Consider the following 18,870-nt stretch of genomic DNA (forward strand, 5'->3'; position numbering starts at 1 on the left):
TTAAATGTTTATTTGTGAATAGGTCATGTCTTTACATGGTTCTAAACTGAAACCTATGGAGTAAAAGTATTCAGAAACAAGTATTCAGTAAAAAGTCTTTGGACTGCTATGCCAACCACACTGTTCCCCTCCCTAGTTTCATTTCTTATTTTTATTTCCAGGGATCTTTGTTACCTATATAAGCAACTATAGTAAATATGCAATACATATATAAGCAACTATAGTATATATATAATTCTTTCTCCCTCCCATCTGTTTTAAAAAAGTAGTGTATTTATACACTATTGTGTATCCTGCTTTTTTCTTCACGTCTTACAGATCATTCTAAATTAATATGTGATAAGCTGTCTTACTCTTGTTTATGGCTGCATAGTATTCCAGTGTCTAGAGATGAACCATAAATTGTTTAAGGAATAACCATAAGTTATTTAATTTCCTTTTGATGTGTCTTTAGTTTGCTTCCAGTTGTTTATTGTTGAACAGTTTTTAATATATACTGTCATTTCCATTTTTTGGAAATAATCTTACTACTTAGAAGTAAGAGACCAGGAGTAAGTAGATATATGTTAAATTTTTAATACTCCATAACAATGAAACATATTTGGATAATGACTTTTTTAAATAAACTGTGAAACCTATGGATTTGGTACGCTTTGGGTTAATTTGATTAATATTTCAATTATTTGATTTTTACAATCTACTTTGTACTGGCAAAATTGTATTCAACTAAAACCAAAGGACTAGCAAAATGAAAAGTTTTCGTGTGTGCTTTTCTTTGTTTTCTTTCATTTTAAAAAAGTTGAACCAATATTTTTTGGGGGGAGCTATCAATCTTTTATTTTTATAGTACATATTTTATTTGTACAATACATCTGGAACCTATCAAAGATCATCTCTTAGCGACTGAATAAAATATCTGAACCACAATTTACTCTTTTTTTTTTTTTTTTTTTTGCGGTACGCGGGCCTCTCACTGCTGTGGCCCCTCCCGCCGCGGAGCACAGGCTCCAGACGCGCAGGCTCAGCGGCCATGGCTCACGGGCCCAGCCGCTCCGCGGCACGTGGGATCCTCCCGGACCGGGACACGAACCCGCGTCCCCTGCATCGGCAGGCAGACTCTCAAGCACTGCGCCACCAGGGAAGCCCCACAATTTACTCTTACTCTCCACGAGGATGATGTGTTATACAGAAAGTTCTCAGCAGCTTTTGGCAACCAGCTAAAGATGATTTTAAAAAGGAAAAAAAAGAAAAGAAGAAATAGTACAAAGTCCTTAGACAACACTTATGATCTGAGACTCAGATTTATTTTAAAGGATAACAAATATATATTATCCTTAGGTCTAAGATTCTGTTTCCAGACTATCAGAACTCAACATAATCCTCCACAGAACTCCCAACACACTTCAACTCACTGCAAGAGAAACTGGGTGGGGTGGGGGTAACAGAAAATTGAATTTTTCCTATACAGACATGCACAATAATTTCTTCAGCCAAATTGGACCTTAAACTGGTTACGAGTATCTTGATTCCCAGACATCTGAAAAAGCAAATGAAAAGTCTCTATTATTACTGAATGATGGCCATTAAAGGTGGCTGAAAATATGTTTCTTTTTTCCCCCTTAAACATCCAATTATTTCTTTTTTTTTTTAACTTTTATTGGAGTATAGTTGCTTTAAAATGTTGTGTAAGTTTCAGGTGTACAGCCAAGTGAATCAGTTATACATATATATACATATATATCCATTCTTTTTCAGATTCTTTTCCCATATATTACAGAGTGTTGAGTAGAGTTCCCTGTGCTATACAGTAGGTCCTTGTTACTTATCTGTTTTATATATAGTAGTGTGTATATGTTAATCCCAATCTCCTAATTTATCACTACCCCCATGTTTCCCCTTTGGTAACCGTAAGCTTGATTTCGAGATCTGTGAGTCTGTTTCTGTTTTGTAAATAAGTTCATTTGTATCATTTTTTATTAGATTCCACATATAAGTCACATCATGTGATTCTTGTCTTTCTCTGTCTGACTTCACTTAGTATGATCATCTCTAAGTCCATCCATGTTGCTGCAAATGGCATTAATTCTTTCCTTTTATGGCTGAGTAATATTCCTTTATATATATGTAGCACATCTTCTTTATCCATTCCTCTCTTGGGCATTTAGGTTGCTTCCATGTCTTGGCTATTGCAAATAGTGCTGCAGTGAACGTTGGGGTACATGTATCTTTTCAAATTATGGTTTTCTCTGGATATAGCCCAGGAAGTGGGATTGCTGGATCATATGGTAGTTCTATTTTTAGTTTTGTAAGGAACCTCCATACTATTCTCCATAATGGTTGTACCAACTTTCATTCCCACCAACAGTGCAGGAGGGTTCCCTTTTCTCCACACCCTCTCCAGCATTTATGATTTGTAGATTTTTTTAAAAAAATGATGGCCATTCTGACCAGTGTGAGCTGATACCTCATTGTAGTTTTGATTTGCATTTCTCTAATAATTAGTTATGTTGAGCATCTTTTAATGTACTTCTTGGCCATCTGTATATCTTCTTTGGAGAAATGTCTATTTAGATCTTCTGCCCATTCTTTGATTGGGTTATTTTGTTTGTTTGTTTTTTTAACTGCATGAGCTGTTTGTATATTTTGGACATTAATCCCTTGTTGGTTGCTTTGTTTACAAATATTTTCTCCCAATCTGTGGGTTGTCTTTTTGGTTTTGGTTTCCTTTGTTGTGCAAAAGCTTGTAAGTGTAATCAGGTCCTATTTCTTTATTTTCATTTTTATTACTCTAGGTGGTGGAACAAAAAAGATATCGCTGCAATTTATGTCAGAGAGTGTTCTGCCTATGTTTTCTTCTAAGAGTTTTATGGTATCTGGTCTTACATTTAGGTCTTTGATCCATTTTGAGTTTACTTTTGTGTATGGTGTTAGAGAGTGTTCTAATTTCGTTCTTTTACATGTAGCTGTCCAGTTTTCCCAGCACCATTTACTCAAGAGACTGTCTTGCCTCCTTTGTCCTAGTTTAGTTGACCGTAGGTTGGTGTGTTTATTTCTGGACTTCCTATCCTGTTGCATTGATCTATATTTCTGTTTTTATGCCAGTACCGTAGTGTTTTCATTACTGTAGCTTTGTAGTATAGTCTCCAGATTGCTTTGGATATTTGGGGTCTTTTGTGTATCCATACAAATTTTTTAATTTTTTGTTCTGTGGAAAATGCCATTGGTAATTTGATACGAATTGCATTGAATCTGTAGATTGCCTTGGGTAGTGTAGTCATTTTGACAGTATTGATTCTTCCAGTCCAAGAACATGGTACATCTTTCCATCTGTTTGTGTCATCTTCAGTTTCTTTTATCAGCGCCTTACAGTTTTCAGAGTACAGGTCTTTTGCTTCCTTACGTAGGTTTATTCCTAGGTATTTTATTCTTTTTGATGTAATGGTAAATGGGATTGTTTCCTTGATTTCTCTTTCTGATCTTTCATTGTTAGTGTATAGGGATGCAAGAGATTTCTGTATATTAATTTTGTATCCTGCACCTTTACTGAATTCATGGATGAGCTCTAGTAAGTTTTCTGGTAGCATCTTTAGGATTCTCTATGTATATTATCATTTCATCTGCAAACAGTTGACAGTTTTACTTCTTTTCCATTTTGGATTCCTTTTATCTTCTCTGATAGTTTTGGAAGTCCTGTACACAGCAGTGTTGTATAAAAGTGGTGAGAGTGCACACGCTTGTCTTGTTCCTGATCTTAGAGGTAATGCTTTCAGCTTTTCACCATTGAGTATGATGTTAGCTGTAGGTTTGTCATAAATGCCTTTTATTATGTGGAGGTACGTTCCCTTTATGCCCACCTTCTGGAGAGTTTTTTTATCATAAATGGGTGTTGAATTTTGTCAAAAGCTTTTTCTGCATCTATTGAGGTGATCATATGGTTTTTATTCTTCGGTTTGTCAGTTTGGTGTATCACACTTATTGACTTGTGGATATTAAAAATCCTTGCATCCCTTTGGATAAATCCTACTTGATCTTGCTATATGATCCTTTTAATGTATTGTTGGATTCAGTTTGCTAGTATTTTGTTGAGGATTTTTACATCAATGTTCATCAGTGATATTGGCCTGTGATTTTGTTTTTTTGATATCTTTGTCTGGTTTTGGTACCAGGGTGATGGGGGCCTCATAGAATGAGTTTGGGAGTGTTTTTTACTGTGCAGTATTTTGGAATAGTTTCAGAAGGATAGTTGTTAGCTCTTCTCTAAATGTTTTATAGAATTCACCTATGAAGCCATCTGGTCCTGGAGTTTTGTTTCTTGGGAATTTTTAAATCACAGTTTCCATTTCAGTACTTGTGATTGGTCTGTTTATATTTTCTATTTCTTCCTGGTTCATTCTTTGGAGATTGTACATTTCTAAGAATTTGCCCATTTCTTCTAGGTTGTCCATTTTATTGGCATATAGTTGCTTGTAATAGTCTCTTGTGATCCTTTGTATTTCTGTGGTGTTTGTTGTAATTTCTCCTTTTTCATTTCTAATTTTATTGATCTGAGCCCTCTCCCTTTTTTTCTTGATGAGTCTGGCTAAAGGTTTATCAATTTTGTTTATTTTCTCAAAGAACCATCTTTTGGTTTCATTGATCTTTTCTGTTGTTGTCTTCATCTCTATTTCATTTATTTCTGCTCTGATCTTTATGATTTGTTTCCTTCTGTTAGCTTTGGGTTTTGTTTGTTCTTCTCTTTCTAGTTGCTTTAGGGGTAAGGTTAGGTTGTTCCTTTGAGATTTTTCTTGTTTCATTAAGGTAAGATTGTATTGCTGTAAACTTCCCTCTTAGAATTGCTTTGCCGCTTCCCATGGGTTTTGGATCTTTGTGTTTTCATTGTCATTGTCTCTAGGTATTTTTTGATTTCCTCATTGATTAATTCAGTGATCCATTGGTTGTTTATTAGCATATTTAAATTCCACGTGTTTGTGTTTTTTACGGTTTTTTTCTTGTAGTTGATGTCTGTCTCATAGCATTGTGGTTGGAGAAGATTGTTGATATGATTTCAGTTTTCTTAAATTTACCAAGGCTCACTTTGTGGTCCAGCATGTGATCAATCCTGGAGAGTGTTTCCCGTGTACTTGAGAAGAATGTGTATTCTGCTGCTTTTGGATGGAATGCTCTATAAATATCAGTTAAGTCTATCTGGTCTAATGTGTCATTTAAGGCCTGTGTTTCCTTATTGATTTTCTGTCTGGATGATCTGTCCATTGATGTGAGGTGTTAAAAGTCCCCCATGATTATTGTGTTACTGTCAATTTCCCCTTTTATGTCTGTTACATTTGCCTTATGTATCGAGGTGCTCCTAAGTTGGGTGCATATATATTTACAATTGTTATATCTTCTTTGATTGATCCCTTGATCATTATGTAGTGTCCTTCTTTGTCTCTTGTAACAGTCTTTAGTTTAAAGTCTATTTTGTCTGATATGAGTATTGGCACTCCAGCTTTCTTTTGATTTCCATTTGCATGGAATACCTTTTTCAGTCCCCTCACTTTCAGTCTGTATGTCCCTAGATTTGAAGTGGGTCTCTTGTAGACAGCATATATATGGGTTTGTATCCATTCAGCCAGTCTATGTCTTTTGGTTTGAGCATTTAATCCATTTACATTTAAAGTAATTATCTGTATGTATGTTCTTATTGCCATTTTTTATTTTATTTTTTTGGCCATGCTGCATCACTTGCAGGATCTTAGTTCCCCAACCAGGGATTGAACCCAGGCCATGACAGTGAAAGCACCAAGTCCTATGCACTCGACCGTCAGGGAATTCGCTTCTTAATGCCATTTTGTTAATTGTTTTTTCCATTTGTTTTTGTATGTCTTTTTTCTCCCCTTCCTCTTTTGTTCTCTTGTGATATGGTGACTTACTTTATTGTTGTGTTTGGATTCCTTTTTCCTTTGTGTGTGTCTATTGCAGATTTTTGGTTTGCCGTTACCATGTTTTGATATAGCAGTCTGTATACGAATAAGATTGTTTTAAGTTGCTGGTCTTTTAATTTCAAATGCATTTCCAATATCCTGCGTTTGTACTTCCCTCTTCTCATGATTAATGGTTTTGATAGCATATTTGTGTGTGGATTATTTCCTACCTTTACTGTTAGTTTGCCTTTACCAGTGAGCTTTTCCATTCATAATTTTCTTGTTTCTAGTTGTGGCCTTTTTTCCCCCCATCTAGAGAAGTTCCTTTAGCATTTGTTGCAAAGCTGGTCTGCTGGTGCAGAATTCTCTTAGCTTTTGCTTGTCTGTAATGCTTTTTTTTTTTTTTTTTTGCGGTACACGGGCCACTCACGGTTGTGGCCTCTCCCTTTGCGGAGCACAGGCTCCGGACGCGCAGGCTCAGCGGCCATGGCTCACGGGCCCAGCCACTCCGCGGCATGTGGGATCTTCCCGGACCGGGGCACGAACCCGTGTCCCCTGCATCGGCAGGCGGACTTTCAGCCACTGCGCCACCAGGGAAGCCCTGTCTGTAATGCTTTTGATTTCTCCGTTGAATCTGAATGAGATCCTTGCTGGATAGAGTAATCTTGGTTGTAGGTTTTTCCCTTTCATCTCTTTAAATATATCGTGCCACTCCCTTCTGGTCTGCAGAGTTTCTGCTGAAAAATCAGCTGATAACCTTCTGGGAGTTCCCTTGTATGTTATTCATTGCTTTTAATATTTTGTCTTTGTGTTTAATTTTTGTCAGCTTCATTAATATGTGTCTCGGGGTGTTCCTCCTTGGGTTTATCCTGCGTGGGACTCTCGGCACTTCCTGGACATGGGTGACTATTTCCTTTCCCATGTTAGGGAAGTTTTCAGCTATTATTTCTTCAAACATTTTCTCAGGTCCTTTCTCGTCCTTCTGGCACCCCTTTAATGTGAATGTTGGTGCATTTAATATTGTCACAGAGGTCTCGCAGACTGTCCTCATTTCTTTTCTTTTTTCTCTCTTCTGTTTCGTGGCAGTGATTTCCACCATTCTGTCTTCCACTTCATCTGTTCTTCTGCCTCATTTATTCTGCTCTTCATTCCTTCTAGTGTATTTTTCATTTCAGTTATCATATTGTTCCTCTGTGTTTGTTTTTTCTTTAGGTATTCTAGCTCTTTATTAAACATTTCTTGTGTCTTCTTGGTCTGTGCTTGCATTATTTTTCCGAGATCTTGGATCGACTTTACTGTCATTACTCTGCATTCTTTTTCGGGTAGATTGCCTATCTCCACTTCATGTAGTTGTTTTTCTGGGGTTTTTATCTTGTTCCTTCATCTGGGACATAATCCTCTGCTGGTCTCATTTTGTCTAACATGCTGTGATTGTGATTTCTGTTCCACAGCCTACAGGGTTGTAGTTCTCCTTGCTTCTTCTGTCTGCCCCCTGGTGGATGAGGCCAGTCTAAGAGGCTTTTGCAGGGAATTCCCTGGCGGTCCGGTGGTTAGGAGTCCATGCTTTCACTACTGAGGGTGCACATTCAGTCCCTGGTTGGGGAAACTAAGATCCTTCAAGCCACACGGTGCGGCCAAAAAAAAAAAAACCATTTATTTAAGAGGCTTGTGCAGGTTTCCTGTTGGGAGGTACTGGTTCCTGCCCATTGGTATACGGAGCTGGGTCTTGTCCCTCTGGTGAGCAGCTGTGGGCTCAGGAAGACTTTAGGCAGATGTCTGCTGATGGGTGGGGCTGTGTTCCCACTGTGTTGGTTGTTAGGCCTGAGGCATCCCAGCACTGGACCCTGCAGGGTGTTGGGTGGGGCCAGGTCTTGGTGAGAAAATGGCAGCCTCCAGGAGAGCTCACGCCAATGAGCACTCCCCAGAACTACCACCAGTAGTGTCTTTGTCCCCACAGTGAGCCACAGCTGCCCCCCACCTCATAAGGAGACCCTCCAGTACTAGGAGGTAGGTCTGGCCCAGGCTCCTATGAGGTCACTGCTTTTACCTGTGGGTCCTGGTGCTTATCAGACCTTATGTGCGTCCTCCAAGAGTGGAGTTTCTGTTTCCCCCAGTCCTGTGGAATTCCTGTGATCAAACCCTGTTGGCCTTCAAAGCCAGATGCTTTTGGGGGCTCCTCCTGATGCCAAACCCTCAGGCTGGGCAGCCTGATGTGGGGCTCGGGACTTTCACTCCTGTGGGAGAACCTCTGCTATCTAATTATTTTCCAGTTTGTGGGTAGCCCACCCAGCAGGTATGGAATTTGATTTTATCGTGATTGCACCCCTCCTATCGTCTCATTATGGCTTCTTGGTTTTGGATGTAGAATATCTTTTTTGGTAGGTTCCAGTGTTTTTTTGTCAATGTTTGTTTAGCAGTTAGTTGTGATTTTGGTGTTTTCATGAGAGGAGGTGAGCTCATGTCCTTCTACTCTGCCATCTTGTCTCGGCCCTCAATCACAAACGTTTCATTTTGGCATGCTCATTTTTTGTCCATATTTTTATGCCTTCTGGGTTTCATGTTTTACTTAGAAAAGGCCTTCCCTTACTTAGGTTTTGTGTTTTTGGGTTTTTGTTGTTTTTTTAATCCTCCTATGTGTTGTTCTGGAGCTTATGTCGTTTTTTTAAAAATACACATATACATTTAAAGCTTTCATACATCTGAAATTGTTTTTGGTATAAAGAATGAGCCAGGGACTTCCCTGGTGGTCCAGTGGTAAAGAATCCACCTTCCAATGCAGGGGACACGGGTTCGATCCCTGGTTGGGGGACTAAGATCCCATGTGCTGCAGGGCACCTAAGCCCACGCGCCACAACTACTGAGCTCGTGTGCCTCGATGAGAGAGCCCACATGCCTCAAATTACAGAGCCCATGCACTCTGGAGCCCGTGCACCACAACTGCAGAGCCCGTGCACCCTAGAGCCCGTGTAAAACAGCTAGAGAGAGAAAACCCACACGCCACAACTAGAGAGAAGTCCGTGCACTGCAACGAAAGATCCCACATGCCACAACTAGGACCCGACACAGCCAAAAAAATAAAAAGTAATTTTTTTTTTTAAAAAAAGAATGAGCTGAAGATCCAATTTCGTTCTTTTACAGATGGCTGGCCAGTTGTCCCACACCACATCCTGCTTTTACCCTTGCTGTTTCAAAATGCTTGCTTTGTTTTAAATTTCACTATCTAATTAGCTCTGTTTTCTTGGCCAGAGGAATGGATTTTAACTTTACTAAGAGAATTATTTCTCCACCCACCTCTTAGCAAGCTGATACAAAATTCTTTTCTCTCAGGATCCTTTCAAGTATAGCTATCCACCACTTGTAGATGATGACTTCCAGACACCGTTGTGTGAAAATGGGCCTATTGCCAGTGAGGATGAAGCTTCAAGTAAAGAAGATATAGAAAGTGATGGCAAAGAAACCTTGGAAACAATTTCTAATGAAGAACAAACAGCTCTTCTTAAAAAGGTAAGTTTTTTAACATCTTTATTGGAGTATAATTGCTTTACAATGGTGTGTTAGTTTCTGCTTTATAACAAAGTGAATCAGTTATACATATACATCTGTTCCCATATCTCTTCCCTCTTGCGTCTCCCTCCCTCCCATCCTCCCTATCCCACCCCTCTAGGTCGTTACTAAGCACTGAGTTGATCTCCCTGTGCTATGCGGCTGCTTCCCACTAGCTATCTTTTTATGTTTGGTACTGTATATATGTCCATGCCTCTCTCTCACTTTGTCACAGCTTACTCTTCCCCCTCCCCATGTCCTCAAGTCCATTCTCCAGTAGGTCTGTGTCTTTATTCCCGTCTTACCCCTAGGTTCTTCATGAACTTTTTTTTTTTCCTTTTAGATTCCATATATATGTGTTAGCAAACGGTATTTGTTTTTCTCTTTCTGACTTACATCACTCTATATGACAGACTCTAGGTCCATACACCTCACTACAGATAACTCAATTTCGTATCTTTTTATGGCTGCGTAATATTCCATTGTATATATGTGCCACATCTTCTTTATCCATTCATCTGTCGATGGACACTTAGGTTGCTGCCATGTCCTGGCTATTGTAAATAGAGCTGCAATGAACACTGTGGTACATGACTCTTTTTGAATTATGGTTTTCTCAGGGTATGTGCCCAGTAGTGGGATTGCTGGGTCATATGGTAGTTCTATTTGTAGTTTTTTAAGGAACCTCCATACTGTTCTCCATAGAGGCTGTATCAATTTACATTCCCACCAACAGTGCAAGAGGGTTCCCTTTTCTCCACACCCTCTCCAGCATTTATTGTTTCTAGATTTTTGGATGATGGCCATTCTGACCGGTGTGAGGTGATACCTCACTGTAGTTTTGATTTGCATTTCTCTCATGATTAGTGATGTTGAGCATCCTTTCATGTGTTTGTTGGCAATCTGTATATCTTCTTTGGAGAAATGTCTATTTAGGTCTTCTGCCCATTTTTGGATTGGGTTGTTTGTTTTTTTGTTATTGAGCTGCATGAGCTGCTTGTAAATTTTGGAGATTAATCCTTTGTCACTTGCTTCATTTGCAAATATTTTCTCCCATTCTGAGGGTTGTCTTTTGGTCTTATTTATGGTTTCCTTTGCTGTGCAAAAGCTTTGAAGTTTCATTAGGTCCCATTTGTTTATTTTTCTTTTTATTTCCATTCCTCTAGGAGATGGGTCAAAAAGGATCTTGCTGTGATTTATGTCATAGAGTGTTCTGCCTATGCTTTCCTCTAAGAGTTTGATAGTTTCTGACCTTACATTTAGGTCTTTAATCCATTTTGAGCTTATTATTGTGTATGGTGTTAGGGAGTGATCTAATCTCATACTTGTACATGTACCTGTCCAGTTTTCCCAGCACCCCTTATTGAAGAGGCTGTCCTTTCTCCACTGTACATTCCTGCCTCCTTTATCAAAGATAAGGTGACCGTATATGTGTGGGTTTATCTCTGGGCTTTCTATCCTGTTCCATTGATCTATCTTTCTGTTTTTGTGCCAGTACCATACTGTCTTGATTACTGTAGCTTTGTAGTATAGTCTGAAGTCAGGGAGCCTGATTCCTCCAGCTCCGTTTTTCTTTCTCAAGATTGCTTTGGCTATTCGGGGTCTTTTGTGTTTCCATACAAATTGTGAAATTTTTTGTTCTAGTTCTGTGAAAAACGCCAGTGGTAGTTTGATAGGGATTGCATTGAATCTGTAGATTGCTTTGGGTAGTACAGTCATTTTCACAATGTTGATTTTTCCAATCCAAGAAATGGTATATCTCTCCATCTATTTGTATCATCTTTAATTTCTTTCATCAGTGTCAAAATTTTTTGCATACAGCTCTTTTGTCTCCGTAGGTAGGTTTATTCCTAGATATTTTATTCTTTTTGTTGTAATGGTAAATGGGAGTGTTTTCTTGATTTCACTTTCAGATTTTTCATCATTAGTGTATAGGAATGCAAGAGATTTCTGTGCATTAATTTTGTATCCTGCTACTTTACCAAATTCATTGATTAGCTCTAGTAGTTTTCTGGTAGCATCTTTAGGATTCTCTATGTATAGTATCATGTCATCTGCAAACAGTGACAGCTTTACTTCTTCTTTTCTGATTTTGATTCCTTTCATATCCTTTCTTCTCTGATTGCTGTGGCTAAAACTTCCAAAACTATATTGAATAAGAGTGGTGAGAGTGGGCAACCTTGTCCTGTTCCTGATATTAGTGGAAATGCTTTCAGTTTTTCACCATTGAGGACGATGTTGGCTGTGGGTTTGTCATACATGGCCTTTATTGTGTTGAGGAAAGTTCCCTCTGTGCCTACTTTCTGCAGGGTTTTTATCATAAATGGGTGTTGAATTTTGTCAAAAGCTTTCTCTGCATCTATTGAGATGATAATATGGGTTTTCTCCTTCAATTTATTAATATGGTTTATCCCATTGATTGATTTGCATATATTGAAGAATCCTTGCATTCCTGGGATAAACCCCACTTGATCATGATGTATGATCCTTTTAATGTGCTGTTGGATTCTGTTTGCTAGTATTTTGTTGAGGATTTTTTCATCTATGTTCATCAGTGATATTGGTCTGTAGTTTTCTTGCTTTGTGACATCCTTGTCTGGTTTTGGTGTCAGGGTGATTGTGGTGTCATAGAAGGAGTTTGGGAGTGTTCCTCCCTCTGCTATAGTTTGGAAGAGTTTGAGAAGGATAGGTGTTAGCTCTTCTCTAAATGTTTGGTAGAAGTCGCCTGTGAAGCCATCTGGTCCTGGGCTTTTGTTTGTTGGAAGATTTTTAATCACCGTTTCAATTTCAGTGCTTGTGATTGGTCTGTTCATATTTTGTATTTCTCCCTGATTCAGTCTTGGCAGGTTGTGCATTTCTAAGAATTTATCCATTTCTTCCAGGTTGTCCATTTTATTGGCATGTAGTTGCTTGTAGTAATCTCTCATGATCTTTTGTATTTCTGCAGTCAGTTGTTATTTCTCCTTTTTCATTTCTAATTCTATTGATTTGAGTCTTCTCTGTTTTCTTTTTTTGATGAGTCTGATTGAGATGAGTCTAATTGATTAATGGTTAATCAATTTTGTTTATCTTCTCAAAGAACCAGCTTTTAATTTTTTCAATCTTTGCTGTCATTTCCTTCATTTCTTTTTCATTTATTTCTGATTGGATTTTTATGATTTCTTTCCTTCTGCTAACTTTGGGGGGTTTTTTGTTCTTCTTTCTCTAATTGCTTTAGGTCCAAGGTTAGGGTGTTTATTTGAGTTGTTTCCTGTTTCTTAAGGTAAGATTGTATTGCTATAAACTTCCCTTTTAGAACTGCTTTTGCTGCATCTCATAGGTTTTTGGTCATCGTGTCTCCATTGTCATTTGTTTCTAGGTATGTTTTGATTTTTTCTTTGATTTCTTCAGTGATCACTTGGTTATTAAGTAGTTTTATTGTTTTGCTTCCATGTGTTTGTATTTTTTACAGACCTTTTCCTGTAATTGATACCTAGTCTCATAGCATTGTGGTTGGAAAAGATACTTGGTACGATTTCAATTTTCTTAAATTTACCAAGGCTTGATTTGTGACCCAAGATATGTTCTGCCCTGGAGAATGTTCCATGAGCAGTTGAGAAAAATGTGTATTCTGTTGTTTTTGGATGATCTGTCCATTGGTGAAAGTGGGGTGTTAAAGTCCCCGACTATGATTATGTTAGTGTCTGTTTCCCCTGAAAAAGGTATTTTTCACAAAAAAATGAAATTGAGACAGAAGCTGTGACATAGCCCCAATTCTACCATAGCTGGCTATGTAATTTTAAGTAATTCACTTAACTTGCTGCGCTTCCATATCTTTGTACGTAAAAAGAAAGAGGAAGGATGGCACTAGTTGACTGGTAGTGTGCTACAGTATATAAAAGGTTGATTCCTTGCTTTTGTATTGAAATTGGCTAAACACATCTTACAAGAGTCCTTTTTTTCTAAAGTATTTTTTATCTATCTAAAATAAGTAAAAGTAATTAACTCAGAACATTACCTTGATCTACTTTCTCTTTTTCATTTTTAAAGAACACTTAGTTATGTTTTTATGAGATATCAGGGACTTGATAGAGGGATAAATATATTGCAATGTAGAACAGATTTTAAAACGCTTAAAAGGGAGGGGAATTCCCGGGTGGTCAAGTGGTTAGGACTCTGCGCTCTCACTGCTGAGAGCCTGGGTTCAATCCCTGGCTGGGGAACTAAGATCCCACAAGCCATGTGGGGTGGCCAAAAAAATAAAAACTCTTAAGGGAATGACCATGTTACATTTTCTAAAAGGGCCTATTTACATAGTAGGCACTCAAATAGAGGTCAATCATCAGGTTACTATATGTTAAATATATAATTTAGATATAATAAACCCATGTTAAAGATTGCAATTTGGATTGAGTCACTATAATGCTTACTTTTTGACCTAATGAACTGCCTGTCAGTGTGAAATTCAATTTCTTTTTTTCTTCATATATATATATATTTTTTGTCTTTAGGTTAACATAATTGAACCTACTTTCAAAGCAGAAGAGAATGAAAAAGTTGATTCCAAAATGAAAGCTTTCAAGAAACCATTGAGTGTGTTTAAAGGGCCCTTATTACACATCAGGTACTAGTTGAGGATTTTATTAACTATGCTTTCATAATATATCTTGATCCTTTTGAGGGAACTGCAAAATTAAGAAAACTTCTGGCCTGTTTTTGAAACTGTGGAAATATAAAATTAAGGGTTATCTGAAGACTCACATTGGTTTCCAGATATAGTGGGTATTTGTAGCTACCTTTTTGTTATTTATTCTGTTGAGTGTGTTTAAAGGGCCTTTATCCCACATCAGGTAATAAGAGTGAATATTCATATATTAACAACAAATCTGAATGACATATATTTTTCTCATTTTACTGATAGTGTTTGACTTGCACAAGTTTGAGGTTGCCAGAAATGACACTGAAGTAGCCATTTATCAATTTGACCTTCCAAAAGCTAAAGCTGAACCAGAAAAATAGGGTTTTTACCAAAGCCGAATTTCAGCACATCTCTATTTTGCTGTCTAGGTTGTTCAGTCCAAAAATTCAGTATTGTTTCCTTATCATGATGTAAAGACCTTTCTCACTAATGATGCTTTTGGTTGGTAAATCTGTACAGCCTTATGTTAACACTGCTTTACCAACTTTATTTAGTAATGGCCTACTGTATCATTTTCTATCCCTTTACTTGAAACCTTTGTATGTTACTGTTAAAGACTCATGAACAACAGAACCAGACATTTTAAACATCAAATCTGAAATTCTCCGACAAGATTGGTTTGTTTACATATATTTTGAAAACGGTTCTATTTGGATTTATCTTCACCATCTGCAGGAGTCTGTGTGTGAGAGGGAAGGAGGGAAACACACGTGCATGTTCTTTTCCGTGGTTTTTCTTTGTAGTTTCCCCCACTTTGGAATTTGTTTCCCATTTTTCCCTCTACTAGTTTGGAAGTTACTGTTTTTTCTCTGGAGGCCTGTCAAAACCATAGGTCCTGGCTTGTAACTATCAAGGTATGGCTAGAAGATCCGGCTAGGGAGAAAGCCAACTCTGCAGTGCCCACCCATCTCTCCAGAAAATCAGCACTCCCTCCCTCTCCCTCCCTCTCCCTCCCTCTCCCTCCCTCCCTCTCCCTCCCTCCCTCTCCCTCCCTCCCTCTCCCTCCCTCCCCTCCCCCTCCCCCCTCCCTCCTCCCTCCCTCCCTCCCTCCCTCTCTCTCTCTCTCTCTCTCTCTCTCTCTCTCTCTCTCTCTCTCACACACACACACACACACACACACACACACACACACACACACACACACCACACACCCCTAACCAACCTCTGTCTCCCTAGAGCTTTTCATGGTTTTTGTGCTGGATACTGAGAGCAGTTCTGAGATCCATTAACCTTCCTGTTTTTTCTGTGGTATATTTCAGATTGGGTTTTAAAAAGATGCCAGCAACCATGCTAATTTATGTCTTGTCCAAAGCTGGGCACAGCTCTCCTGGGAGAGCACTTTTTTAAAATGTGTGTTCTTTACATGAATAAATATCTCTGATAACGCACATATTCCTGATATAAAATGAATCTATTTAAAGGTGGAGCTTATAGTCAAGGGCTATCTGAAGAATTCACCTTTTTATCTAAAAATCACAGTCTGGGCTTCCCTGGTGGTGCAGTGGTTAAGAATCCACCTGCCAATGCAGGGGACACGGGTTCGAGCCCTGCTCCGGTAAGATCCCACGTGCTGCGGAGCAACTAAGCCCGTGTGCCACAACTACTGGGCCTGCGCTCTAGAGCCCGAGAGCCACAACTACTGAAGCCCGTGCGCCTAGAGCCCCTGCTCTGCAACAAGAGAAGCCACCCAATGAGAAGCCCACGCACCGCAACAAAGAGTAGCCCCAGCTTGCTGCAACTAGAGAAAAGCCCACGTGCAGCAACAAAGACCCAATGCAGCCAAAAATAAAAATAAATTTTTTTTAAAAGTAAGTAAACAAATAAAAATCACAGTCTTTTGCATCATTTGGAGGCACCCGATTTGGCTCATGTAATTAAACTACACAAACTTTGCTTGAGTCTTTTTATTTTTAAAATACAGTGGCCAGTAATAGTAAAATTTGCATTTGAGCCTCACTGATTTTTTGACAGTTTTTTCCTGTAATTCCTGCCCCATATTTTGTGTTTTTCTCCTTCCATATTATTTAGAAAAAACCTTTCTATAGTCAGGACTTATTCTGTTACTTAAATATATCCCTGATGACCATTTTAAGTTATACTCTTTTCTCTTGATATATAAAAATGTGCCCCATTCTAATGTTTGTAATTAGGGAAAGTTGAAGCAGCAGTTTCTTCTCTGATTTTTATCTTTCACCTACCAAAGAGTTTTAATAAAGAAACCTTAAGATGGTGCTGACTATAGGACTAATTCAGAATCTTCCTAATTCGCTCCTGTACGTCCCTATTTTGCTTTTAGATCTAGGGGGAAACCATAGGACTTTTTAGTGTGCATTGAATCAGTAAGATTAAAATACAAAATATATTAGGTATTGTTTTGTAATCTCCTTTGATGAAATCTCTTTATACAAATGAGTGTAAAATATTAACCAAATGTTTTTCTTCAAGCTGATGATTAGATTGTCATTTATCCTGAGCAATACCATTGGCTTATGCTTTTGTTGTCACCTAGCCCAGCGGAAGAACTGTATTTTGGAAGTACAGAATCTGAAGAGAAGAAAGCTTTAATAACGTTGACAAATGTAACGAAAAACATAGTGGCATTTAAGGTAAATACCTGAAAGATACAAATTGTGTGTGAAAATTGAAAGATTGATAATTGTGAACTTGCACAGTGGTTTTATTTCTGGTTTTAGGCTTGTCATACTGCCTTCTATCTCTGTGTGTCACAGCTTATCTAAAATTTTCCCTGAGGTCTGTATCTTAGTCTTTAATGTGCAGTAATAGGGTACTGTCCAAATTAGTCCCAGGGTTTGTTTGTTTGTTTAAAAAAAAAAAAAGACACTTTTCATTGTATGAATAATTTAATTCATAGAGAGTGAAAAAATAAAACTATAAAATCTAAAGTGCAGTTTCCCCCAAGTGTGGTATATTCTGGAGTATAGTTTATACTGGATGCTAACCTGACACTGAGCATTAAGTATAACAGGACTGACTCCACCACTGCCCCTTATTGTAGGGTATTACTTCCTTAAATCATCTACTTCCTAGATGTCCTTTGATTGCTGCTTTTAAATTTCTGCACACTATTGTAACATGTGTTCTAATGTGTGTTGTTTTTGAACATGAATTATTAAATTCAGGTGATTAACAGAATAAATATGTAACAGTTTTTAGTTTAAGAGGAAGGCTAAGTAACAGACTGGTGAGTGTTTTTTTCTAGTAGATTGAGATGCTTTTTTCCTGCAGATGGGAAAAGATATATTCTATATATGTAACCACCAAGATTGTTTTATAGACTTTATTAATGATTTTTAAGTCATTTTAAAGCCATTTCCCCCCAAAGAGCATAAAGGTTATGTGACTACTGTTTTTTTGTAAACAGGTGAGAACAACTGCTCCAGAAAAGTACAGAGTCAAGCCCAGCAACAGCAGTTGTGACCCGGGTGCATCAGTTGATATAGTTGTGTCTCCCCACGGGGGTGAGTTGTCACCTGGCTGGCCACAGTGGGGTGTTATGGGAGGCCTGGGGCTGGGTGATGACTCAGCAAAGCTGGACTGGAATCTAGAAATTAGCAGGGTATCAGCAAGTCACCTCGCCACACTCTGGGCATCCGTTTTCTCACCTGTAAAATGAGACGGGTGAATGGCTCTCATTAGAACAAAATTTTTTTAAGAAGTAAAATTGTTTAAACTGATGCCAGTTAAAATTGAATTTCAAACAAAAAAATTCTTCATCTTTAGGAGAACTTTTTCCTTTTTTAAGATAGTTCCGGGCTTCCCTGGCGGTGCAGTGGTTGAGAGTCCGCCTGCCGATGCAGGGGACACGGGTTCATGCCCCGGTCCGGGAAGATCCCACGTGCCACGGAGCAGCTGGGCCTGTGAGCCATGCCCGCTTAGCCTGCATGTCCGGAGCCTGTGCTCCGCAACGGGAGAGGCCACAACAGTGAGAGGCCCACGTACCGCAAAAAAAAAAAAAAAAAAAAAAAGATAGTTCCATATTATTCGTTTTCCTTAGTGTTTTCTAGAATAATGCTTAAGCCACATAGCCAACCCTTTGTCCCTTTGTAAAGGTTCCTGTTTACTATATAATAAGTTACCCTTTTGGAATGCAGGTTTAACAGTCTCTGCCCAAGACCGTTTTCTGATAATGGCTGCAGAAATGGAACAGTCATCTGGCACAGGCCCAGCAGAATTGACTCCGTTCTGGAAAGAAGTTCCCAGAAACAAAGTAATGGAGCATAGGTATGCTTTTCCCTTACAGGCTCTCAAATTGCAATGGGAAAAATCCCAAAGAGGAATGCACCTACATGGGCTCATAAGCAGGCATCCCTTCCTCCTGGCATTTGGCAGACATCTAGGCTTACACTGTTGGCCCCAACCCCTACAAGGCTCAGGTACAAGACCTGGAGTTTCTCTAGGAGATTGCTAATAGCAGAGATTTGTTTGCTGGCCACTGCAAGAATCTGAATGTGTCAAAATTACAAACAGATTTTCTCTTACAGCAGTTACCTTTGTAGGAATGCTCACCTTATGTACTAGAATGTTTGCTGCAGTGAAACATTGTTTCACAAAAATTGTCTAGTAGTGGAAAATGGAAAAGAACCTCAATGTTCACCAGTAAAGTAATAGTGAAATGCATTTGAGAAGTACTCTGAAGCCATTCAAGAGTGTAGTACATCTGTTTGTTCTGATACCTGTGACATACTATTAGGAAAAGAAAAAAACCTACTCACAGAAAAGTATGTATGA

At 38.6% G+C, this 18,870-nt stretch overlaps 1 protein-coding gene across 2 annotated transcripts in view; it reads left to right on the forward strand.

The window, feature by feature from the left end:
• MOSPD2 (motile sperm domain containing 2) overlaps positions 1-18,870 on the forward strand; it is a 61,717-nt gene that overhangs the window by 30,216 nt on the left and 12,631 nt on the right. For both annotated transcript variants that reach the window (XM_082865292.1, XM_082865293.1), the window contains exons 9-13: positions 9,228-9,404; positions 13,934-14,046; positions 16,631-16,727; positions 17,504-17,600; positions 18,234-18,363. In XM_082865292.1, the coding sequence (XP_082721418.1) occupies positions 9,228-9,404; positions 13,934-14,046; positions 16,631-16,727; positions 17,504-17,600; positions 18,234-18,363 (614 nt within the window). The remainder of the gene's footprint in view (positions 1-9,227; positions 9,405-13,933; positions 14,047-16,630; positions 16,728-17,503; positions 17,601-18,233; positions 18,364-18,870) is intronic.

This window comes from Leucopleurus acutus (genome assembly GCF_964270905.1).
Source record: "Leucopleurus acutus genome assembly, chromosome: X".
Lineage (NCBI taxonomy): Eukaryota > Metazoa > Chordata > Mammalia > Artiodactyla > Delphinidae > Leucopleurus > Leucopleurus acutus.